The sequence below is a fragment of the Notolepis coatsorum genome (genome assembly GCF_963971535.1).
Source record: "Notolepis coatsorum genome assembly, chromosome: 18".
NCBI classification, from domain to species: Eukaryota; Metazoa; Chordata; class Actinopteri; order Aulopiformes; family Paralepididae; genus Notolepis; species Notolepis coatsorum.
Window position 1 is genome coordinate 65,583,441 of NC_140182.1, and position 27,699 is coordinate 65,611,139.

The 27,699-nt window shown below is 44.0% G+C and overlaps 1 protein-coding gene across 1 annotated transcript; it reads left to right on the forward strand.

Annotated features, from left to right (window-relative positions):
* Positions 1–26,127, forward strand: rasef2 (RAS and EF-hand domain containing 2). The gene is made up of 15 exons (XM_084334827.1): positions 1–186; positions 639–734; positions 16,360–16,437; positions 16,587–16,702; positions 16,825–16,893; positions 17,691–17,772; positions 19,107–19,177; positions 19,542–19,728; positions 19,829–19,924; positions 20,048–20,189; positions 20,934–21,015; positions 21,669–21,783; positions 23,501–23,614; positions 24,283–24,359; positions 24,748–26,127. The coding sequence occupies exons 1-15, from the start codon at positions 106–108 to the stop codon at positions 24,848–24,850; spliced, it is 1,509 nt and encodes a 502-aa protein (XP_084190953.1). The 5' UTR covers positions 1–105; the 3' UTR covers positions 24,851–26,127.
* The last annotated feature ends 1,572 nt before the right edge of the window (positions 26,128–27,699 follow it).

Sequence of the window (27,699 nt, forward strand, 5' to 3'; positions counted from 1 at the left end):
GTCTCGCTCGAAATAGACCCGCAGACATGACACGGCGTGGTAAAGGGACGAGACCGAAGACGGAAGCTAAAGCACACGTCTCTCTGTACCGACAGGACGGAGGAGATGAACAGCAGTCAGCTGGCAGAGCTGGAGGACGACGTTCAGGAGCAACTGGCCTCAGTAGAAGTGCGGGTGAGAGAGGAGGTGAGTGTTTACACTTTGTCTGCGATAATAAACACACTTTTGATCCTAATGAGACACGTTTTCTTTCCCCCCTCATTCAAAGACTAAAATATACATTTAGCTCTATAAATGGATCAGTTGCGTAAACATAATAAGCTACAGCATATTCGAAGGTTAAACCACCGCAAAATAGCTTAAATAGACCGATCCACTGTATGTTTTAAAGAGAACTGAGAGCCTCTTCACCCAGCAGAGTTCTTTCCTTAGAGGGAATTACCTGCATATTTGTGGCGCAGAACTTAGCAGCTGGCTGCGTGTCTCACAAAGGGCTCTTCTGTAAGGTTAGATGAAAGCCTCTCTTTTAACCCAGAGCCAGTGGGCAGTTCCATCTTCTTGGGTTTCATGTTTTTCTTCTTTTTTTCTCTTTTTCTTCTTTTTTTCTCTTTTTCTTCTTTTTTTCTCTTTTTCTTTAGGAGCATAGGAGAATGGAGGGAATCGTGGCTACCATGCAGAAGAAGCATGATGATGAGCTTGCAGACCTGCACGGGGCTGTGGAAAGGTTGGTAAAGGTAAGTGCTTTTAAGAACATCAGGCTTTGTTTATTCCATTATTTTGACAAAGCATTTTTTTTCTTTAGCTTCTTAAAAGAACACGCCACACATTTATTTTAAGATATAATAAAGCAGTTTTATTATTTAATATGCAGTATTAGTTTTATATTTATTATTATTATGCCTGTGATGTCACATATTCCCGGAAATAATAAATCCAGTCCAGTGAAATTATGAAAAAAGAAGAAAAAAAAAGAAACTATAATATAATTCACTATAGACCTGGGGAGTTACATGATCCTTTTTAGGCCTGTCTAATTTTTATATGGTCTTTTACCTACTGAGTTTCTCAGGGTAGAGTGTTTATATGGTTCCACTTATTCGATTGGTCTGACATTTGACGGGAGCAGAGTTGAGCGTAATTCAATGAGATCTACATTTTTAGATTTGACAAAAACAGGAAAAAGTCATGGGTACAACACTGTGTAGTTAATGCAATAGACCACCGCAACACTTCCGGTATTCTGAAATCATGGGAGAGAGAGGGCGGGGAGAGAAAATGAATGAATGTGGATGAGAGCCTTGACATTAAGTGGTTGTAGCTACGCCTGTGGGGGTGCGGGAGACATGATCCAATAGTATTTTTATACGCCTGAGTTTCCTGAACACGGAGATACCAATCCAAAGTTACCAAAGTTGATCGGCACTTTCTCGGCCAAGCTATAGTCACTTTTCCGCATCTACTCCCAAACTTTGCATGCGCAGATTGATAAACCTAGATCTCTGGACAATCCAGAGAGACTCCGTGGGCAATCTGCGCATGCAGAGTTTGGGAGTAGGTGCAGAAAACGGACTATGCTCTGTATTAGGGCTGGGCGATATGGCCAAAAATGATATCGTGATATATTTTGGCTATATCGCGATACACGATATATATCGCGATATTTTTACATTTCCTCTAAATCACTTAAAAATGCTTGATTTAACCCTTTGATGCATACAGTCACGCCAATATGATGATTATAATAAGTCCCTGCAACATATGTTTGCATTATTAAACCATGAAGATGCTTTAAAAAATAATTTAATGAAAATGTACTAAGAGTAGTCTACTGACACACTAATAAATTTTTTTTTTTTACATCTAAGACAATTTATATAAAAACTCTTGGGTGCCTAAGACTTTTACACAGTACTGTGTTTTCTATCCACTTTAGCCAAACACACACACACATATATATATGTATATATATACACACCCTACTGTGAGAAAATAATAATCACACACAAAGGTATAATGGCTTATAGCAGACTTAATGATTTTAGAATATTTCAGATAATGAAATTAAATGTTTATATCATCAACTATCCAGTTAGTATTTATACTGTCTATAACGTTTGGCTACTTTAAATCATTGAATGTAGAGAGAGAGCGAGAGAGAGAGAGAGGGGGCGAGAATGAACAAGAGAGCCAGCCCCCCCCCCTCGGGGTTTGTTCTAGGTTTGCGTTTTGATCGTCTAAGCTGCCGTAGGTGATAACGTCACACTCGAATGTAAACAGGAAGAGATGGAGATGGAGACACACAGAGATGGAAATTGAATGATATACAGAAACGAATAACTAATAAATATGAAGTTATGTTTAAACTGCTGTTGTCAAGCGTTGTCAATATAACCCACCCCATTTCCTAACGAATGGAACTAGTCTTGTGGAGTCCGCTTTGACCGTTTACCAGGGTTAGCAGCTATCGCTAGTAGCTTAGCATAATCCTAATGGATACCTTGGTTAGCAGCTACCGTTAGCTCATTGCTCGTGTCAATTAAATTACATGTTATTAAAGGTCTGCGCTGGTCTGTCTAATGAAATTACAACCGCAACATTATATCGCACTGTACAGCCCTGACTACACTAACGTTAGCCTATAGCTCCGCCGTCCCTTCTCGAGGAAAGCACTGCGAGTGTCTCTCGGCCGCGGGCGGCGCCATATAAACTAAATACTTGATGTTCGCGATATAGTACAGTACTACATCTCGGGTAGAACAATCCGCGATACATCGAGTATACTCGATATATCGCCCACCCCTACTCTGTATTCAGGAGACTGAGGTGTATACAACTCTATTGGATCATGTCTCCAGCACCCCCACAGCCATAGCTACAACCACATTCATTCATTTTCTCCCCCCGCTCTCTCTCCCATGAGCTCAATGTAACATGGAAGTGCAGTGGTCTATCGAATCTCTACTTGTTTCCATGGTAACTACTACAGTACCCATAAGCCACTCCATTTGAAGACCAGTCTTGACTCTTGAGCGAATGCTGTGAAGCTGAGAGGACGACGTTACAAAACCAAAATAGTCAAAACAACGACGGAATACACTGTTGGAATTATATAGTCATGATTACTTGACTCGTTTGTCTTTAAACATTGTAGTTTTCATGTTTTCGAAAGCTACAATGAAAACAAAGATGGCGGCGAATGCCACAAAAACAAACGAGAATGACACAAATGTCAAAGTAGTTGTGCTCTTCTGATTGGTCGATGTTTGCCGAGGCATAGGCAAAACGAAAGGTTATCCTATAACCTAGTTATATGAATACTGGCAGAGCGTCTCGCTCTTGCCATAATGAGAACTCTTATCTCCTAGCACCTACTGTGCTCATGAACAAACTATTTGCACCCATGCACGTGACCAGGCCACGCCCCGGCGCCGGACATACTCTACCTTCCTCGGGAAAAAAGTTTCCAACATTGAAAACCCAACCAAGGGACCTCAGGGCGCTTAGAGCGAGACGCTCTGCCAGTATTCATATAACTAGGTTATAGGATAACCTTTCGTTATATTATCATACTGTCATCGCATCTCGCTCTTGCCATAATGAGATATGGGGCAGAGCAGACGTGTGACCCGACAAGTGTACCCCCTGAGGGCCCGTAAGCCCTACTACCAGGGGGGAGGGGAGTCCCGTCCACCCGCCCGTCCTAGCGAAGGGGGGGAGGCAGTCAACTCCACCAAAGAGCGGGAAAAAAGGGAACCAGAAACCCCTAAAAGCGCACAGTACAGGCGGGACCACGTGTGACACATCACCCCGTGGCACACACCCACACACCCCTGCTAACCCACCGACTGGCGGGACGCAGGGGAGGTCCCAGACCTCAGAACCACTTGGGAGACAACCCCCAGTCATGTCCATGAGGTAAAACTTAACGAAGGGACCCGGGGAGGATCAGGAGGCCGCAGCACAGATGTCCTCCACGAGGCCCCCCCTAACAAGGCGGCAGAGGCCGCCACTCCACGAGTGGAGTGCACCCTGACACCCCCAGGGGGGGCCTCTCCAGCCAACGTGTAGCAAAGGGCAATGCCCTCGCACAACCAATGTGACAGGTGCTGCTTGGACAGTGCCTTACCAGCGCGAGGGCCACCGTAACAAACAAAAAGTTGATCGGCAGCCCTGAGATCCTGCGTCCGACTGAGGTAAACCCCCAAAGCACGGACAGGACACGACAGATGAAGGCTCGCCTCTAACCCACTAGCGTGAGGAGGCGGATGAAACGCCTGAATCACAATATCTCTGGAGCGAAAAGAGCTCAGGATATTTTTTTTTTTAAACTTAAATTTGTATTAACACTTATAGACAAACAGCACTTACAGAAAAAAGAAACTAACAACACAATAAAAACAAAAAAAGCAGTGCACATAAATGGTTACATGGGTATCATGGTTAGTTGTCTGGTTCCACTACAGTTGTTTTCCAGGTACTTAATACAAAGGCTGATTGTGTACCTCCCTTAAACAGGTATAAAAATATAATTCCTACTCAAAGATATTAAATACTGACTAAGGCATGCATGTGTGATATGGGTCCAGAGACCCTCCTTGAGCTTCTTTCTTCCCTTATCCTTCGTCCTTTTTTTTTTTTTTTTATTAACTTTCTCTTTGCCTTTTGATTCACCCATACACAAACCACATCATCCCTGAATATTAATATAACACTGTTAAACAGACATAAATAATAAAGTACAAAAACATAAAACAATTGTAATACCCCAAAAAAAAAAAGATATTATAAAATACTAACTAAAGCAAAAGTGTGTGACATGGGTTCAGAGACCCTCCTTGAACTTCTTTCCTCCTTTACCCTTCGCCCTCTTGTGTTGCATTTGGTTCTTCCTCTGTGATGTCGTTTTCGTTCCCTTTATAATCCTCCCACTTTCCCCATCTTTCCCCAAATTTCTCTTCCTGTAACCTCAGCATGTGTGTTATCCTCTCCATATCCTGTATTTCTTCCACTATTCCTACCCATTGTGCTATTGTCGGTGGGTCTTCCTTGTACCACAGTCTCGTTATTGCTTTTCTGGCCGCTATCAACATTATCTTTATTAAATATTTGTCCCCCCCTTGTATTCCCTCGTGTGTCAGGTCTCCTAAGTAAAGCACCAGTCCTGTTTGTGGTAATCCGTATCCTAATATTCTGATCATTGCCTCCCCTATCTCCTCCCAATACCCCTTCAGCTTCTGACATCCCCAGAATATGTGCGTGTGATTTGCCCCCTCCTTCCCACACATCCTCCAGCAAGCTCTTTGTGTTGGTGCATATTTTCCCTTCAGTTCTGGGGTTATAAAGAATCTGATTATGTTTTTCCATCCAAACTTTTTCCATATCCTCGATCCTGTTGTTGAATGTTGCACCTCGCATATGTTCCCCCATTCCTTCCCTGTTATTTCTATCTCTAGCTCTCTCTCCCATTTCTCCCTTATGTAATCGGTCGTGTGTCCCTTGCTGTTCATTATAGCCCGGTATATTGCTGATATTACTCTTCCTTGCCCCCCTTCGTATACCCATACTATCATCTTTATTATTCCATTCTGTTCTTCGTCTTTGGCCCCCCTTATTTCTTTGTTGTAGTAGTCTCTAACCTGTAGATATCTGAAGTGGTCCCTGTTTTCTAGTCCAAATTTCTCCTTTAATTTTTGTAGTGTCTGCATTTCCCCCTTCTCTATCATTTTGCATATCGCTGTTGCCCCCCCCCCCCTCTCCCACCTTCTGAATCCATGGTCTAACCTCCCTGGTTTGAATCTCTTGTCATGTGCTACCCATCTCAGGACCCCTGACTGCTTCTCCAATTTGTGTGTTTTTACTACTCTGTTCCATATGGTCAAGGTGCATTTGGTGATTGGATCTAATAGTCCCTCTTTTTCTCTAAATAGTTCCCTATCTCCCACCAGAGCTTGTACCTTGTATCCCTCCCCTTCTTTTTCAATGTCTTTCCATCTTGCCTCATATCTGTCGTTACACCAGCACGTCACTGCTCTCAGTTGTGCTGCATAGTAATAATCTTGTAGGCTGGGTACTGCCATCCCTCCCTATTCCTTTGGTAGTTGTAGTGTTTTATATCTGACCCGTGGTCTTCTCCCCACCCATATGAATCTCGATATCAGTCTGTCCCACTCCCTGAATTGATTCTGTGGTATTTGTATCTGTAGTGACTGGAATAGGTACAGTAACCTTGATAGTATGTTCATTTTAATGACCTCTATTCTTGAATTGAAGTCCAAGGGCATTACTGTCCATCTCTCTAAGTCTCTCTTGATGTTCTGATTTATTTGTGTATAGTTCGCCTCAAACAGTTTCTCCACCCCTCTCGTGATGTTCACCCCTAAGTATTTAATCTTGTCCATGTCCCATCTTATCCCGTACTGTTCTCTAATTTCCGTCGTTGGGGTATAGTTCCATGCTAAGGTCTGTGTCTTTGTCACGTTTAGTTTGTATCCTGAGTAGTGGCCATATTCCTTCAGTAGATCCATCAGTGCCGGGAAGCTCTTGCCTGGTTGCCTCATGTATACTATCACGTCGTCTGCAAATAGGCCTAGTTTATATTCCGTTCCCTTTATCCTTACTCCCTTAATGTCCTCGGTCTGTCTGATCAGTTGTGCCAGTGGTTCTATGAAAACGGCGAAGAGCGTCGGTGAGAGACAACATCCCTGTCTGGTAGCCCTCTCTAATCTGATTCTATCCGTCAAGCTGCCATTCACCTTAACCCTCGCTGTCGGTTCTTGATATAGCACCTTGATCATCTTCATCGCCCTCCCGTTCAGTCCGAACCTCATCAATGTTTTATATAAAAATTTCCAGCTCACACTGTCGAATGCTTTTTCTGCATCTAGGCTAATCAGTACCGCGCTACCCCCTTGTTTTTGTATCTCCTCTACTATGTGTAATGTCTTTCTCACGTTGTCCTGTGTCTGTCTCCCTTTAATAAATCCAGTTTGATCTTCATCTATAATGTCTGGCATAAACGTCTCAAATCTCTTTGATATTATCGATGTATACATCTTGTAATCCACGTTGAGTATGGACACAGGTCTGAAACTACTACATAATTCCCTATCCTTCCCTTCCTTCGGTATCGTGGTGATTATGGCTTCCTTCCACGAGGGGGGCATTTTTCCCTCTTCCATCGTGTGTCTGAACGCCGCCCCTAACATGGGTGCTAATTCAGTTCTAAATGTCTTGTAGAATTCCGATGGGAATCCGTCGCTCCCCGGAGACTTGTTGTTTTTAGCTCTACTAATTGCCTCTTCCAGTTCTCGTTCCGTAATTATTTAATTTAATTCTTCATTCTGTTCTTTCCCTATCGATGGTAACTCTAGCTTCTCCAGATATGCTTCTATTTCCTCTTCTCCCGCTGCTTTTGGCTGCGTGTATAGTTTCTCATAGTATTCTCTAAATGTCCTCTCTATTTCAGCTGGGTCCCTCAATATTTCATTAGTCTTTGTATCCCTTATTGTGTGTATCGTGTTCAACTTCTGTTGCGTCCTAATTCTCCTAGCCAACAGTCTGGTCGCTTTTGGTCCCCCTTCATAGTACGTTTGTTTCATGAACCTCGCTTTCTTTTCTATTTCCGTCAATAATTCCCTATTTATCCTGGCCTTTACTTCTTTGATTTCTCCGAGCGTTTCCTGTTCTTTTGATATCTGGTGTCTCCCCTCTAGCTTCTTCAGCTTCCCTATCAGATTGTGATATGTCTCCGTTCTGGCCTTCTTCAGCATTGCTGTCTTCTCCATCAATTTCCCCCTTATCACCACCTTCAGTGTGTCCCATAGAATGTTCGGATCTACCGCCCCGTTGTCATTTTCTTCCTTATATCTGGCTATCTCCTCCTTGATCTGACTCACCACCCCCTTGTTATTTAATATTCCTACATTTAGTCTCCAGATCGTGTTCCTCTGTCTCCCTTCTAGATCTACTGTCAGATATATGGCACTGTGATCCGATATGTCCGCTACTCCTATTCTGCTCTCCCGTGCCCTGTAACTGTCCCCTGTCGTCATCAAAAAGTAGTCTATTCTCGCATATGTCACGTGCGGGTGTGAGTAATGTGTGTATTCCCTGTCCATGGTGTGCATCCCCCTCCAAACATCTGTAATTCCCATTTCCGTCATCTGAATATTCATTGGTGCCCGTCCTTTTCTAGTACTCGTGGTGTCTAGGTCGTGATTCAGTACTACATTAAAATCTCCCGCGCATATCAATATCCCTTCTAGTTCCATCACTATCATATCAAAAATTGTCTCGTATAAATCCCTCTCACTCTCTGGGGGTGCATAAACATTCACTAACGTAACCATTTGGTCCTCCATTTTCCCCTTCACCAGAACAAACCTTCCCTCCTTGTCTCTTACTTCCTTGATCAATTCAAATTTGACTGTTTTTGATTAACGTGATTACTCCTCTCCTCGGGTTCCGTTTAAAGGAACTATAGTATGCATTTTCATATCCAAATCTCTTCAGTTTCTCATGATCCTGTGCTACCAAATGTGTCTCCTGCAGAAAAATCACTTCCATCTCACTTTTTTTACATTTCAACATCACTTTGCCCCTCTTTATCGCATTATTCATTCCATTAACGTTTAACGACATCATTTTTATACCTTTAACCATTGTCATCTTTCTTCTTCTTTCGTCTGTCAGTCCCCCCCATGTCACATTCATTCCCCCCTCCGGTTGTAGCCTCCGCTCTCTTCACCAAATACATATAATGATTAACATAAATAAAAAACATAAACTTTACATAAAGTGCTCCCATAGGCGTTCGTGGGGTCCCTGTGTCCCCCCCTGTCCCCTGCTGGTGGGTGAGGAGTAATTGCTCTCCTAGTGAGAGGCCTCCTCCTGACGGCTCGGGGGTTTGAAACCTTTGCCCCCAACCGCTCGTCATATTTGTCCAGCATTCTTACTGTTTTTACTGCTGTGGTGCTCCTGGTCAAAAGCGCTCTCCTTCATTCTGAAAGACCCCCATTTCCTAGGTCCCCCTCAATGCGGCTCGCATGTTCCAATGTCCCTCTTTCCTCCCAAACCCGTGTGTGGTGTCTTCTGTGTACCCCTTTTTATTTTATTTTCCTCCTCTCTATTTTCTATGTGATGTCTATTTATCCCCTTAATCCCTTCCAACTGTGTTACTCTCAGCGTGCGTCTATGTACTTGTTTCAATATGTTCTGTGTTCCGTCTATCATACCTAATTATATTTCCGTTTATTTCCTCCGTCGGCCTGTGTATTATGTGTTCATGTATACATTATGTTCGTTCCTATATCCTGCCTCTACCTGGGAATGTGTGTTTATGTATATGTTATTTCAGTTCCTATATTTTGTCTCTATTTGGATAGTTTTTCAATCTCTTGTGCGTGTACTCATCCGTTCGTATCCTCCCGCCTCCTCTCCCCTCCTTCTCCGTCTCTGGCCTCCTCGTTCGTCTCCGCCTTCGGTCTGTCACGTCTCACTTCGGCCTTCTCCTCTCTCCTCCCTCCTCTCCCGGGCCTCGATCTCCCGCTCTGGTCCATCTGCGTGCCCCCTCCAATCTCTGCTGCAGGCTCCGCGTCTGGTCTCCTTCCCTCTCCGATCAAACGACAGCCTTTTCCCCTCGATTTCTATCTTTTTGGTCCACGCGGTTCTGAGTATCAACTCCTTAATCTCAAACCTCAGAAAGTTAATAATCACCGCCCTCGGCGGTCTGTCCGGTTTCGGTCTCGGAGCCAACGCCCTGTGGGCCCTCTGTATCTCCATTTTTTCCAGTCCCGTCTCCTTCAGTTGTTCCTTGATAAGCTCTTCCACATATTGGATCACCGATTCCCCTTCGACTCCTTCTTTCAATCCCCATATTCTGATGTTATTTCTCCGTGACCTCCCCTCCATGTCCGATATCTTTGTCTCCATCTGTTCTTGCTTTTGAATCACACACGTTAACACCTCGTGTATCTCTGTGCTCCATTCCTCCATCTGCGCCGTTCTAGTCTGTACCTCTGTTACGTTACTATCCTGTTCCGCCATCTTCTCCTCCAACCTTTTGATTTCTGTATTCATTTCACCTCTGAAGTCCTCTTGTTCCTTCCTCAATTCCTCCCGTAACTTCCCAATATCATTTCTTATCATGTCCGAGTTCAGTTTCATGTTCGCCTGCATCGTGTCCGAGTTCAATTTTATGGTCGCCAATATCCCGGCCTGCATGCGCACGGCCCATCCTGGCATTTCCTTGTCTGTCTCAGCCGAGACTCCCCCTTCTTCCGCCTGCTCCTTCTCGGTCTCGCCTCGGGGGTTCTGCTCCGTCGAACTCTCCTCTTCCTGTGAGTTCTCCATTTCTCTTTCCTTCATATTTGTTTTCTCCTCCTTCCTTCTCGTTTGCATCTTCATTTTTGATCACTTTCCGTCACTTTTCGGGTCCTTATTTCTCCGTTTTTCGCTCTTTTGACCAGGAGCCTCACCGCATGCGTGCTACTCTTCCGCTCTCATACCGGAAGCCGAGCTCAGGATATTCTTTGGCACGAAGACTGGATTAGGCCTCGAGAGTCGCACCGCTATTGGCACGAATAGACAGGCACTCAGGCCGCACCGAGAGAGCACACAGCTCACCCACGCGTTTAGCGGAGGTGATGGCCAGCAGGAACACAGTCTTGAAAGACAGCTGCTCCAATGGCGCCTGCTCAAGAGGCTCAAACGGGGCCTCCGACAACCGGCCGAGGACCAGTTGGAGGTCCCAACTCGGAGACAGAACGTTCCACCGGCTTTATACGCCGAGCACCAAGCAGGAAACGTTTCACAAGAGGGTGGCTGAACAATGTAACGCCCTCAAAACCCACATGACAAGAGGATATAGCTGCAGCGTATACCCTCACCGTCGAGGCCGACAGTCTACCCAAAATAGACTGAAGGAAGGAAAGGACAGCGTCCAGGGGGCAGGACACCGGGCCCCAGCCCCCCACCTTACACCACTCTTGAAAAGTACGCCACTTACCCACGTAAACCGCGATAGTGGAGGGAGCACGCGCGTTTCGGATGGTGTCGACCACAGAAGGGTCAAGACCCATCCCCTCCAGACTCACCCCCTCAGCAGCCAAACCATCAGTGCTTCTATCCCAGAACAGGGAACAGCCACAGAGATCCGTGTGCCTGAGAGAGGGCCCGCATTGACCAAGGAACAGGCCACGGCGGGGCTACCAAGAGCTGGATCAGGACCGGGAACCACACAGCCGTGCCCCGGTCCGGCCGCAATCGGGATCAAAGTCCTGTGCTCCTGACGTATCCGCTCCAACAGCTGAGCTATCGGGTGTATGGGGGGGAACGCGTACAGAATCCCGGGTGGCCATGTATACATCGAGAAGGCATCCACCCCCAAGGGAGGATTGTCCCCCCGACTGACGGAGAACCATAAGGGGCACTGGTGAGACTGTCTGCTTGCAAACAGATCCACCGTGGCTTCCCCGAACCGGTCCCAGACTTGCCTGACTATGTCTGGACGTAGTCCCCATTCGTCGGAATGAGGACCGCCCCGCGACATCACATCCGCGCCCACATTCTTCTTGCCAGGGATGTGGAGCACCCTCAGGCTGCGCAGATTGAGAGACGCCCATAGCCAGAGCTCGACCGCCGCCCGGTGCAGACGGATGGAGCGTACTCCACCCTGTCTGTTGATATACGACGCTGTCGTCGTGTTGTCCGTCCTGACCAACACGTGCTCGCCCACCACCAGGTGGCCGAGCCGCTTGAGGACCAGAAGGACCGCCTTCAATTCCAACACATTGATATGCAGTGCAGTCCGGGTAGCATGGCACGTCCAGCTGCCCCCTACTGCATTGGTCCGACACGTCCCCCCCCATCCCGTGAGGGAGGCGTCGGTGAAGACCGTGATGTGTGATAGCCTGCTGCCCATGGAGATCCCGCTGGTGAAGGTACCAGTCCTCCCCCAGTGGTCGAGATCCCCCAGTATTGACATGGGAACCTTCAGTCGTTTCCCCTTGCCTCTCACCAGGTCTATTTTCATACTGGAAAACCACCTCTGTATTCTCCTCATGAAGAGGAGGCCAAGAGCAGATGCCATCATACCGAGTAGGCGCATCACGGACAGCGCCGTAACCGTCCTGCCAGGACGGAGCCCCCTGAGCCTGTGGAGAATATCCACTCACACCGCTCCGAGAGAGTTGCCCTCATGGCCCTTGAGCTTAGAACCAAGCCCAAGTACTCCACCTGTTGACTGGGAAGAGGAGTACTCTTCTTCCAGTTCACAGCAAAACCCAGACTGGTGAGGAATTCCACCACCAGCCTGGTATGAGACCTGCTGAGGAGCAGAATGTCGTCGAGATTGAAAATAACTCGTATCCCATGACGACGTAGAGGCTCCAGCGCGGGTGAATGTGCGGGGGGGGGCAGAGAATAGCCGAACGGCAGCCTCTGGTATTCGTACGCTACACCCTGAAAAAGGAAGCGAAGGAATTTCCTGTGAGGAGGGAAGATCGGGATGTGAAAGTACGCATCCTTCAGGTCTATGGAGGTGAACCAGTCTCCCACTCTGACGGAGCTTATCAGGTGTTTGACGGTCAACATCCTGAACCGCCTAGTCACAATCAGCCGATTGAACGCAGACCGATCCAGAATAGGTCTGACACCCCCCGATTTCTTGGGCACCAGAAAATACCGGGAGTAAACGCCACACATCGCGTCCTCCCTTGGGACCACGACAATGGCTTGCTTCGCTAACAGAGATTGGATCTCGTCGGCCAGAGCTGTCACTGCTGCTGACCCTGACAACAAGGTCTGCACCAAACCTGAAAACGGAGGGTGGGGTAGCGCAAACTGCAACACAAGCCCCCCCCACAAGCGTTCTCCCCATCCACCTCGACATATGGCACTGCTGTAGCCATATGTGATGATAATCCCAAAGCGCACCCGCCGCCACTTGGCGCTGGTCCGCCAGGAACCGTAGATAGGCGGCCCGGTCCCACCCGCTGTGCGTTGCCAACCGCGCAAGCGTGGAGTCGGGATACCGGACCCTGACACTACTAACGAGCAGGGTTGGGCATCGTTTGGATTTGAACGATTCCGATTCTCCATATCGATTCCTGTTCTGAACGATTCTCGATTCCGATTCTTTGAGGTGCAGGTCACAGCTTATTTCGCAGGAGAATTATTATAATTTTTTTTTTTACATATTTTTCATACTTCACATTTTCAGTTGACTTGATACAGTTTAATTTGGTTGCTGTACTGTAACTAGGGTATTAATTAAGTAAGTAAATTTTTTTTTTTTTTTTTTTTTTTAAAGAATCTAAATGCAGGTATGTTACTTCCGGTTCCAGAACCGGAAGTTAGGAACCGGTTCCTAATTAGAACCGGTTTTCGGTTCCCAACCCTACTAACGAGGCAATCGCACACAAGGGGGGACCCCGACAGAAAGGGCCGGTTTGATACTGGGTGACAAAAGCTCCCCCATTGAACACCTCCCCAGCATGGATTGCTGAGGAACTGTTCTACAGCTGGACATGCAAGGTGCGAGGTCCCTACACTGCCCGATAGGGTGGGTTCCTACACACCGTAGCCCTGCAGTGATATTACTACCACCCAAATCACGCGCGCCTGCCTGACCACTGCCGGTCTTCCGGCCGTGGGAGGCACTAACGTGATTGGGGAAACCCGCGCTGTGCCCCAAAAGGCCTCAAGCTCCCCCGCTGACAACCTTTGTTGTTGACAGACATAACACCAGGCTCACCAAACACAGACGCAGAACGTGTGGCGTGGGAGCCGCTTGACAGCACAACATTCTCACGGACAGACCCAGGCCTATCCATCAACTGGGTGTCAGCCCCTGTCCCCATGAGAAGCGAAACGTGGGGCCGCTTGCGCTTCATTGAAGGCACGTGGCCCGCAACCAAAGGAAACAAATCCGAGCCCTTATCCCGCTGGTGTTGGGGGGGGGGGGGGTGACCGGAGAGCAAGCTAGACACAGCTAGACGGCGACGGTTTTTTAGGGCGTGCTCATCTAATGTAGCCGATCCCTCGGCCGTCAAGGCTGTCGGCCTTGCGATCACCTGTTTTCGTGTCCAGGGTACCTCAGGTGGGGGAAACATGGCCGCTGGTTGAGGGCCTCGCCACAGTCGTTGACGAGGCCGCGCTCTCACCTCTGGCTGCGTGGTGCGAGGCGGTGTGGGGCCCAGGTCAAATACCGCCCGCGCTCCTGCGGAAGACCAAATAGTCCCTCTGCGGAGAGGGGAGCCCTAAGGAGGAGAAACCTTTTCTCCTCCTCAAGGGAAGACTGCTCCAACCAGAGATGCCTGTGAATAAGAGTTGACGGCATCCTGATCCTCCCTGCGGTTATAGCCTGCGACTGAGTTAAAAGTTCTATAACCCCAAAAACACGTGCAATGTTTTCAGCGTCGGCTGGCCCTACAGCCCCACTACCCGACACCAATGTGGACAGAAAAACAGTCAACTGAGCAATGACACTGGTCGCCGCTAAATTCCGTCCTGTGGCGGTATAAACTTCATCAGCCCATACAGCCACCTGCCAGGCCGACTCGCCCTCAGGCGTTGGCTTCCGGGTGGGACACCGTTCAACCATGCCAGGGCAAAGGATCGATGCTACCTGGCTCTCAAGCCAGGGCACACCTGCCTTGCGCCCTTTTGTCAGCCCATTCACCCATAAAAGGGGTAAATAAGCCTCAGCAAAACCCCCCACATTAGATACCGATTGACCTTCAGCAATGAACCGGTTAAGAGGAGGGAAGAGAGGTGACAGCCCACGGCGGGGAAGAAAGGAACAGTGACCCAGCATCGTAGCATTAGCCGCGCGCTCCAGGATAGCCGGAAAAACATCCAACTCAGAGTCATGACGACCATGTTTACCCAGATATCCTGCCCCTTGCGCCAATACACAACTCGGCTGTCTCACGGGACAACGAGCAGTATCACAAACGCTAGCATTGATGCCTGGCAGCGCAGGCCCTACCTGTGCGCGACCTAGCCCGACAGCTAGCCGCCGTGCAACGTCCCTCGAGCCGCTGTCACGAGACGAGGAAACCCCAGGCCAGGCCCGATGCGCTGTTAGGATGTGCCGAGAAGATTCCAGGGGCTGGCGAATCTCCGGCGAAAACCCAACATTGTGTAATTTCTCCCTGCATTTCATAACAACTAGTTCATGGAGTGCACTGCAGTGTCCATGTTGGAAACAAAAACAGAGGAAGGTAGAGTATGACCATGTCCGGCGTCTTATAGGAGGATGCCGGGGCGTGGCCTGGTCACGTGCATGGGTGCAAATTGTTTGTTCATGAGCACAGTAGGTGCTAGGAGATAAGAGTTATCTCATTATGGCAAGAGCGATTGACAGTATGATAATATTTTTTTGACCAAATACTATTTGAATTAGCAATGGAATTTGTTCTCCCCGCTGAACCGTACCAAACCGAAAACCGTGACACCAAGACTGCGATATGAACCGAACTGTGATTTGTTGTGAACTGTTCCACCCCTAATGGGTACTGTAGTAGTGACCATGGAAACAAATAAAGATTACAATATAAAACACATTCTCTCAAAGATTAAGTTAAAAAACATTTACCTTTTTATTGGTTGTAACAGTAAGAATTAAATAATATATATCTCCGTCAAAGATTATGAACCTACACAATACGGTTTGGCTGTAATACTAATAAAATCACAGGTGGAACCTCACTCCCCACCTGCAACCATGCCACGCCCCCTTTTAGCCAATTGCCACATTTACACCTACACACACATACACACACACACACCTGACTCCATGCCCAATTTCATTCAATTTCCTCCTAGTGCGAAACCTGTGGCTGCTAGAGGGTGGGGAACTTTTTGTAATAGGCCACTCTCATTACCACACACCCTTTTTAGTGTTAAGCACACACACACATCTTCACACACCTTCACACACACACACACACACACGCACACGCACACAGACACATACACTTGACTTCCGGGTACAATTTCAACCTCCTAGGGTGAAACCTGTGGTCGCTATAGGGTGGGGAAATGTTTGTGTATTTAGTTTTTGCGATTCCACTCCCATTTCCAAGCTCTTTTAACCAATTGGTATGAATACACACACACGCACACACACATATATACACACACACTTGACATGTACAAGTATTGTGGCCACTAGATTGTGGACAAACCAACCAACCGACTGACAGAGCGACCTATAGAGCTGCTGGTTGCAGCAAAAAATCAAGGTCTTTGCATTATGTTTGTCCAGGAACTGTTATCACTCACTAGGTTTAGATGTTCTGTTCTTTTTTTTTTGATTGGAAAAGTGCTCATGAATAATGTTTTTTCTTGCTCTAGAGCCGAGAGGAATCTGAACGTAATCATTCAAGAGAGGACGCCATCAAACTGAACCGCCAGATAAGTGACCTTACCCAGGTACTTAATGACGATAACTGCAATATCTTGAATCTGTTGTATAGAAGTATTGTGTTAATTGGCCTCAATCTCAAACCCCGCCCTGGGGCAACAGTTGTGATTGGAGGATTAAGAAAAGATGGCAGGGATTGATACAGGTTTTTCTACAGGACAATGAGCAGTTGCGGAGCTCTCTGGTGAAAGCGCAGACGAACATCTCCATTCTGCATTCGGAGCTGGACAAGCTGAAGAACATGTATGCGGATCAGAAAGCCCAACATGAAAGGTTAGACACACCATTAAAAGGCTGTGTCCAGATAAAATGTTCATGCTGTGTTGTTATGTTTACATAACATGTACCTGTAGTAAACCCACTGTACGGAAAATGTGTTTTTTATGTTCTTTCAGAGAAAGTAATGAGCTGAAGAAGATGGTGGTCGAGTATCAGTCTTATGCGAGTGAGATTGTTGTTCTCCAGTAAGTTTGCCTAAGAGTTGATGGCTAGTATAGTCATTCCATAATAATAATAATTAGAAACCACCAAACTTTATTTATATAGCACCTTTCATACAAGAATTGCAGCCCAAAGGGCTTCACAGCAGTGGCAGTGACATTAGCATGGAATTGGCATAATTATAGAATTGTAATAGATTGCTAACATTAAAATCTCTATTAAAAAAAGATTGTAATAGATATCCTATTGTTTATGATAGATTTATTTTTCTTCTGAACTCATAAAGTTCAGACATAGAATCAGTATAAAATAGACAGAATAAGAGTAGTGAAAAGGGTATAAGGAATGTTTTTTCACCTCATATGTGACTGATCAGTTTTTTTTTGTTTTTTTTTATGGCGGTCACATAGAATCTGATCATTTAAATTCTGATTTGGGCCACTTTCATATGTGATCCTAAATCAGATACAGGTCAGATCTTTTTTGCAATGTGGCCTCAGTCTGAACAGTCATATCAGAATTCATGCAACTTTTACATCACTTACATCACTTCAGTGTCCTCTGTGTTTACTTCCATCTTCGTTATTGTTCATTTGCGCATGCGGGTCAGTTCAGGAACGTGACCAATTCACACTGGAATCTGATATTGGCCACATTCCAAAAAACTAAAATAATAATAATAATGTGAACAGACAAACAGAAAATCTGAATTGAGCACTAAGGCTTGCAGTGTGAACATACAGTATAGCCAAAATGTGTGACGTCAGCTCAGCGTCTGACATTGTCTTGACTCTATTAACATTTCCTGATACACCCTCAGGGCAGTGAACAAAAAACTCTATGACAGCAATGATGGGCTGCGCTCTGCCTTAGCCAATCATGTGGCCTCGGCTAAAAGGAAGGTACGTCCCCCGTTTTTAAATTACTGCTATTTCCTCATACTTTACAGATATGTATCAGATGACTGACGGTTAAAGGATCTGATTGCATATATAATATATATGATATAGGCAGATCATAGCTGTAACCCATAGCTCTGTATGATAGCATGTACAATAATGCTGTATATACCATATATATATCCTCACCGCATATATATCTATCCACACCTGTCTGTAATTACCTGCACAAAGTCCGTTTTATCACATCTGTAGATACTATATCTATGTCTGTACATATCCTACTCTTACTAGTTACGCTGCTGGCCAGTATGACTACTACCATACTGTCTTTATGCCTGTATCACTGTACACATTACTACAACTCTGTACATACATCTGATTAGCACTACACTCAGTAGTACTAATTTAAATATTTTATACCCAGTTTAATCAACTGTACATTGTGTGTGTGTGTGTGTGTGTGTGTGTGTGTGTGTGTGTGTGTGTGTGTGTGTGTGTGTGTGTGTGTGTGTGTGTGTGTGTGTGTGTGTGTGAGACACAGAGGGAGAGAGATGAGGAAGGGGCAAGAGAGAAAGAGCTCGGAGAGTGTGTGTGTGAGAGAGAGGGGCGGGGGGGGTGATTACTCAGCCCTTGTGTGGGTGAATGTAACAAGTTCCTAACGTTTTCTTTTCCCTATTATTTCATGCACACTTTATTCATTGTTTTAAATTATTATTTTCTTAAGTTATTTTGTGCATCACTCTGTTTTGAATTTGATGCAAATTTGCAATGCATGAGGGTCATCCTTTTGTGTTAAATGGCTGCATAAAGCAAGCATTTGTTGACTCATGTTGATAAGAGTATTAAAACTTGGAACTTGAAAAAGATCCGTTTAAGGTAGATAAAAAAATAAAAAAAATGCGATTAATTTGCGATTAATTGTGAGTTAACTATGGACAATCATGCGATTAATCAGATTAAATATTTTAATCGATTGACAGCACTAATTACTATTTAACTTTTCTGTTACATTTTCACCCTGGTTGGATGCCAAATGTTGTGCCGTATAATGACGATACATTTTAATCGATCTAATAATTTATGAAATGCTGATTGCAAATTGTTTACATTCACGTCTAAGTCTAAAACCTGAAAATGTTGCTTTAAAAGGTTTGTTTGCATGTGAAATATATATCAGGAGAAAAACAGACCTATATTGAGTTATGATGGGTTAAGAAAAATCCCAAATATGGTAGATACAAGTATTTTCCATCTACATATCAAACCCTGTGTATATGTGTCCAGAATTCCGCACCCATTCCAATTAAGTTCTGTCGGCCTTATCTGCCAAACAGCATTCGCCTCAGAATGAAATCCCTGCCAGGAGGATGAAGCCCTTTCGACAAAGCACACTCAACCACAGCAGGTACACAAAGGTTCCTGCTAACACATTTATTGTAATGTATACTATAACTGATGGGGCATACAGACCCTCATCTGCACCTTTGATCACACTGCCTACTTGCTCAGATGCGTATATTCAGAGTTAATTATATTGTTTACACTGCCTATTTTAACTTTTCTACTGTACTATAATTGTATTGCCTGTATTTATGTATTATACTATTACCTGTACCTCCCCTCCCCCATGCTGCTATGATGCCTGAATTTCCCCAAGGGGATCAATAAAGGAATATATTATCTTATTTTTCTCAGACCTCTCTGAATCTACAGATTGATCTTGGGGAATTTAATTGAATTGCATTTTTTTTACCATGTTTTGTGTGCAGTCCAGAACAGGATACCAATAAAATGTCCCACGCCCATGTAAGCAGCTGGGCTGATAAGTACCTGGACAGTGGACTACCCATGGACATAGCTGAAAGCTCCGAAGGCAGCGATTATGACAGCGATGACAGTGGACAGTCTGTAGAAACTTTGCATCACAGTTACTCTTACATCCTCTCTGATGTTGAGGTTAGGCCAACACCATACTCCAATACTAACTCAAATATTGCTCTCTCGTGTTCGTCAAACTGTGAAGATTTCTGTTCTGTTGGACTGGTCTCTTTATTAGGTATCAGAAATGAAATCGGAGTTATCTGTGGCTCCTAGCAAGGCAAGCTCCATTGCGTCATCAGTACGAAGACGTTTGTCTGCCTTCTCCATGAAGGTAAAACCATATGAGTTTAAGACCTCTTGATATTTAATGCCATTACATAATGCCATTACATAAACGCACAAATACCATATTCAGGCTATCTTCTGTGACTATTTACTGTCCCTTGCTCCAAAGCCAGATACAAGCATAGAAGAAACTGAGGCACCTATTCCAATGTACCGCCTGGTTTTAGCCGGAGATGCAGGGGCTGGGAAGTCCAGCTTTCTGATGAGGTTGAGTCTTAACGAGTTCCGAGGAGATATGCAGACCACACTGGGTGAGGCTACTACTACTACTACTACTACTACTACTACTACTACTACTACTACTACTACTACTACTACTACTACTACTACTACTACTACTACTACTACCACGACTACTACTATCTCTACTATTACTATTACTACTACTATCTCTACTACTACTACTACTATTTCTACTACTACTACTACTACTACTACTACTACTACTACTACTACTACTACTACTTCAACTACCACCACTACTACTACTACTACTACTACTACTACCACTACCATTACTACTACTACTACAGGTGTAAATCTTTTGGGATGTCAAAATGTTTTCCCAATAATTTTAAAGGGACAATGTGTTTTTTCCCCTTCTATTAATGTATCATGTTCTGGAGCGTATACAAAGAAAATTGGCGCTTCTGATGCGGCACTCACTTTTGCTCTAGCCTCAAATGGTCTGGTGAGACACGGCTCAGTCAGCCGTCTCGCACTACCAGAGCCTTGAACGAACGAGTTTCTTCCCATGGAACGCAGGGTATTTTTTGGCAACAACGGAAAACTAATATGCAGCCACCTCGGCCACCAAGAAACCAAGAATTTGCTCTGCAAAAAGTCTGCATGTAAACAAAGAGAGAGCACACCAAGGCAACATAGCAAAGAGGCTCATAGGAAATGTATTGAAAACACGGAGACAGTACCAGCTTAGGCCAGCAGGTGCCAGAAACGCACATTGCTGCTTTAATTTAGTAAACGTTTGTTCTCAGGGGTCGATTTCCAAATCAAGAAGATGCTGGTGGATGGAGAAAAGACTAGCCTCCAGATATGGGATACTGCTGGGCAAGAGAGGTATTGTTTATGGCAATAGTACTTTTAATCAAACGACAACAACAGAACAACAGGGTGGGCTGCTGCCACTCCTTTTAAATCCCACACTGTTGGGATGAGTTCAGATTCTGATTCAGATTATTTTATTGTCACAGCTTTTTTAAATGTACATGCATTCAGAAAAAAGATTTTAGATTGTTGTTTTTCCCGGCTCAACTGGTTTGTAAACATGGTACACAACGAATATTCTATCTATACAAACTATAACTACAAGCTATAACTATAAAAAAGAAAAAGAAAAGATTTAAAAAAAGCTAACCCTAACTAACCTTACTGTCATGGCACTTGTCCTAATAAACTAACCTACACTGTAGCACTCAACACTTTGATGGACATTGTTACTCAGCTGATAGAGTTGTGCCCTTCCTGATGACTTGTCATACAGAACTTGTAAGTCACTTTGGATAAAAGCGTCAGCTAAATGACTAAATGTAATATGAACTATAACTATAAACTAAATAAGCTATAAATAAACTATAAACCAAAAATTATATATTCTATTTGTACAAACTATACAATCCAAGTACAACTAATTATACAATTATATTATATATATAATTATAATTATATTATCTAGATTAGTCTGGTGAAATGTTGTCTTCCTGTTCCTTTAGGTTCCGCAGTCTTGCCAGGTCCTATTTCCGTAAAGCTCAAGGAGTGCTGCTGCTCTATGATGTCACTTCAGAAAGCAGTTTCCTCAACGTCAGAGCATGGGTGGACGAAATCCAGGTAACTGAGATGACTGTGGGTGCCCCTCCCCCCATTGACTTTGAAAGTGACACAGAACTACAAAATAAAAGTGCTAATAATTGATGCTGTAAGTGATATTTTGTTTGTTAAAATAAGGGGTCTACATGTTAAAATAATGGCTCTACACCCCGAGAGCCATCACTGATCGTCTGGTCAGTAACATGGGTCACCACTGAGTCCTTCCGCTCTGCAGTAAACACAAAATACATTTCCTCGTATCCCTTCCCACAATGAGGAGAGAGAACTCCACACTGCAAAAACGGTCTGATAAAAATAAGAAATAAAAACTAGTTTTAAGCAAATGTGTCCTTGAAACTGCACAGTGCAGTAAGCAAATTTGGCTTGGCAAGATTTCTTGAAACAAGTAAACATATCTACGGTTCTCTCTCCTAATTGGATAAAGTGAGAACAGGATACCAAAAAATGTATTTCATATTTACTGCAGAGCGGAGGAACGCGGAGACCCATGTTACTGACCAAACACTCTATATCATTGATGGCTGTCGGAATGTAGAGCTCTTTTAAAGGGGACATGCATTGCTATTCCTTGCACTATTTGGGCAACTTTACACAATTCCTGAGTCTATGGAACACCTGTGAGTTTTTTTTTTCAAAAGAATTCATTGTTTTATATTTCTAATTAAGTACTCAAAAGCATCATTTTACAGCCTCAGGATTTCAGGCTATTTTTGGATGGGCTCCGCCCATAAGCGATTTGAGTGAGAGTCACCCACAGTCTGCGACTGGCAGACAGAGAGAGAGAGATAGAGAGGGACACGGACACGGAGCATAAAGTTATCTCTCCACTGCTTCCCCCGCGCGGTCCAGGTTGTGTGTAAATGCGTGTGTGCCACTGCCTCCCCGTGGGTCCAGGTTGTGTGTGTAAATGCGTGTGTGCCACTGCCTCCCCACGGGTCCAGGTTGTGTGTGTAAATGCGTGTGTGCCACTGCTTCCCTGCGCGGTCCAGGTTGTGTGTGTAAATGCGTGTGTGCCACTGCTTCCCCGCGCGCGGTTTGTTTCCTGACAGAGAGCTTCTCTCTCTCTCTCCCGCTCGTTCTATGCCTCGCTCTGTTTGAGGAAGTGTCGGGTTACATTATGCGCTACAACCATAGAGGGGGCGTTACTGCAAATCAGTACCTTATTCACGTCAGCAATACCGTAAAATCAGAACAGCTTAGTTGAGTGAGGGAAGATCTCGTGAACTCGAGACTAGACTGATGAGTCAATATGATAATTAACATTTTGAGTGCCAGCTACGAGAAATCTCGTTATTTCATGCCATGCAAATATTAGACACATAATTTAAGATATAGTTTATGCGTTCGCAAATGTGCTCGCCCTCCCATTGACTACAGCGCTGGCACTCAAACGCTAAATCGTGCGCCCCCTGCTGGCACTCAAAGTGTTAACGACACAGACCACATTGATATAATCCCCAATTGCTAGGATACAATGCTAAACACTTGAAAAGGCCATTTATAATGCATGGGACCTTTAACACATATTTATAAGAAATACCACTTACAGCACCTTTTAATATGTTTCCATGTGGTGATGAGAGAAATACCATACAATAGCACCCATACAAGCAAACATTATAAACCATACCGAGAGCCAATGTGATTTTGTCAAATTAAGAATCTGCTGCGTGAAAAAGTGCCTTTGTTTATTGAATCTATGAACTTCTGTCCGCAGGAGACCACAGACGAGCGGATCCCCATGTGTATCATCGGGAGCAAGGTGGACCTTCGTGAGGAGCTCCCAGAGGGGAGTTGCGTGAGCACCCAGCACGGGGAGAAGCTGGCCAAGGTAGTTACTAGGGATGTTCGACATTGGCTTTTTTACCAATATCCGATATACCGATATTGTCCAACTTTTAATTTCCGATACCGATATATGCAGGCCCCCCCCCCCCCCCAAAACAGAATAATTTCAGGTAATTAACATTACATATCTCTTGTCGTGGAATTAACACACCATTATGCATACTTTTGACAATAAATAAAATAAGAATTAGTTCTTACTTGCTTGCCTGGGTAAGTAAAGGTTAAATAAATGTAAAAAAAAATATATATATATATATATATATTTTTTTTAAAACCGATACAGATATTTTCCGATATTACATTTTAATGCCAATATCGGCCGATAATATCGGACATCCCTAGTAGTTACCTTCACCTGATCAAATCAAATGTATTTGTAAAGCCCGAAATCACAAAAAACTAGTCGAGAAGAAACAACACAATAAATCAAGAACAAAATCCACCATAAAATCCAAATATGCAACACTCGCGGAGAGGAGGAGGAGGAGAGACCTTAGATGGGCCATTCAAAGGGGGATCCCCCAACTTGGATGTCGGTGATAATTGATGATCGATGATTGAAAACCTGTCCCTACATCCGTGTCTCCGTCCACACGCATCTCCATCCATTTGAGGGTAATCGACCATACAGTATCAACCCTTTGTTTCCAGACATACGGCGCTTTGTTCTGCGAAACCAGTGCCAAAGAGGGAACCAATATAGTGGAGGCTGTACTTCACCTGGCGAGGTAGGAGACCGATGGCAGTGCTTTATAGACCACCGCAACACTTCTGGTATTTTGAGCTCATGGAGGCGCGTGGGGGGGAGAAAATGAATGAATGTGGATGACAGCTATGGCTGTGGGGGTGCTGGAGACATGATCCTATATACTTTTTTATATGCCTGACTCTCCTGAACACGGAGAGACCAATCCCAAGTCGATCGGCACTTTCTCTACCGAGCTATAGTCACTCTTCCGCACCTACTCCCCAGACTCCACATGCGCAACATTCATTTCATTTTCTCCCCCTGCGCTCCTCCATGAGTTTAACGCGGAAGTGCAGTGGTCTATTGAGGTTGAATATGATTTCCCTTCACTGTTAAACAGTAACTATTTTTTTCTTACCCTTCTACAGAGAGGTTAAGAAACACGTTAAACTGACACCCCAGTCTGAGTCGCAGATCAGGCTGAGTTCAACCAATCCCAAGAAGACTCTAAGCAACTGCTGTGGATTATAGGTGGCAACAGTCAAATCAAATGTATTTGTAAGGCCCGACGACACATGTTAATGTCCCCATGGGCCGGACATGTCTTCTCAAGAAGAAACATCACAATAAATCACGAACAAAACAAAAACACCATGAAGTCCAAAAAATTTTAATATTGGGGTTGGGGACAGGGGTTAGAGAGTTCCCATGTTTGTAGTGGGCGGAGATGGAGCAATAAATACATGTAGTGAGCATATGTATACATGTTGACAGTAGAATCAAAGTATATAAGAAAGGAGTCAGGAGGTAGAACGGTCGCCTGGTAATCAGAAGGTGTCCAGTTCGATACCGACAGCGTGTTTGAAGTGTCCTAGAGTGAGACACTTAGCACCTTGCGTGGTCGCCTCTGCCGTCTGCGTGTGAATGGGTGAATGTGAGGCATAATAAGTTGTAAAGCGCTTTGGATAAAATGCATATGCAGTCCAAGTCTAAAAGCTTGTATCTCCAATTTTGTTAATTTTAATGTTTTTTTTATTAATTATTTTTTTACAAATGAAAGTTTACATACATTGAACCTGAGCATGACATAAGAGCAAAATGGTGCTCTGTGAATACTGTATGGTCAATGGATGTCGATTATGATGAAATTTGGTTTTCAATTCCTGAAAAGTTGACCCTTTTGGACAAGGTTTCCGCCACGTTTTGTTTGTGATAAAGAACATGTAGGTTATACTGGTGTAATGGTTCAGCCCTTTGAAAGGCTAACTCTTTATACACACGTTGCATGCTAGTTTATTTAAAGTTTATTTGATCAACTATGTCCGATCATATTGTATTGTTTAAGATTAATTCTGTGATTGTGGCGCACCGCATACAGCACTACGGTGCAACACGGCCGACCCAGGTTCGACTCCCGGACCCGGTGATCTTTGCCGAATGTCTTCCCCGGTCTATCTCCCATTCCCTCTCTCTCTTCTCTCTTCTCTCTTCTCTCTCTCTGTCTCTCTCTCTCTGTAGCAAAAATCAATAAAAACCTACAAAAACATAACTTGTCCGAAAGGACAAGTAACATTTAAAAAATTCAAATAACTTTTTTTTTTTTTAATAAATTAAGAACTCACTTGTTGCAGAAGGAAGATACCGTAGATATAAAGATATCCAACAAACTTAAGAAAAGTATAAATCATGTACATATTTATTTTAATAAAGTTTTGTATTTATTTTTTTGAACAAACTACTTTTGTATTTGGTGCTTCAATAAAAATTCAGATTTTAAAGAGTTGCCGCGAACAAGTCACATTTTCTTTTTGAAAACAGGATGCAGAGAACCAGGGACTGCCCACTAGCAGTGTTTATCCAATCAGGTGCATTCCACATGGAGAAATGGGAAGTAGGGAGGGGATACATGCACACAATGTGCACATAACATGTTCTCACTGCCCAAGGGTTGATGTCCCAGTAACATCCCGAGCACAGACGAGACAATACAGCCAGAGGGAGGGTCTCTGCAGATAAACCACCACACAAGTAGGGTTGGGTACCATCACATTTGAACCGGTACCTGTAGCAGTTCCTGGAATTCGGTATCGGTATATCCAATGGTACTGTTTTTCTGTACTTAACTCTCTGTAATAACAACAAATATTTTCTGTTGTAAAAACAATTTACAAGTCCAAATATATCAGTCCAAACTTCTCAATTTCAACAGGTTGTTATTTATTGTTGTAACACCATACACGATCATTTGTATGATCATGTATTATGTTTTTAAATCAACATTATCTGTCCATCCTCAGTAAATATCAAACTCCTCTGACCCCTTTCCAAAGACCCCAGAGACGGAACAGTAATATATACAGTATATTTGTGGAAAAGGCTCCCTCCTGTCTAGTATATTACACTCTCATACTAAAACATGAAAAGGTACCGAAATTTGGTACAGATTGATGTACCGTGAATCGGTAGTAACAATGTAAGTTCGGTACCCAAACCTAGTCAGTCATAAGTAATTATTGAGATGGATTATGTTTGTACGAGTCTATACAATGTTTTTTAGGATAATTCTACTCATCATGCCTTTGAAATGTTTCACTGATCACAGTTGTAGGTGCTGGTCTGTGCAAGAGACACCAGGGTGCTGTGATACGTGCTGTTTGCTTGGTCCAAAATGATCACAAGTCTATTTTCTTTCTTCACATTTTATTGTTTTATTGTTGAAAGCATTTTATTAAGCATTGTTGAAAGCATTTTATTAACCATTGTTGAAAACACTAAAGCGTTGACACATTCACTTAGGTATTTCTTATGAATGGCGGTAAAATATTTTCCTGCAGTTTTGGATTTTCTTCAGCTTACACGGCTACAGTAGAAAAGCAGATGGTGGAAAGAATTTATTTTCCGTATGTTTTACTGGATTAGGGGCCATTTCAATGTGGGGATGATTTACTGAATGTGATGCTGAGATATATGTGACTTTTATTGAAGTTTCTTTTGTCCATTTAACTATAGTTTTCAAATAGGTAACACTTTTAATTGCAGCTTCAGGTTTTTTTTTTTTACTTGATAGCCCATATCAAGAGCAGACAGTATGCCAGCTTCAAACTGTATTTATTTATATACAAAAATACATTGGGGAAAAACTTAGAAATCAAATCCCCAAAATATACCTTACTGGAGAGACTAATGAACCTGTCCCATATGGGTCAACATGAATCATTATGAATTGTATTTATAATTGTATTTGTATATGCTTAATTGCCATTCAATAAATTGTCAATTTAAGTACATTTATTCTACACAGTTAATTTCACACACACAGACACAATTCCATTGTTAAAGGTGCTATAGATAACATTCAGCCACTAGATGTCACTAGAGCA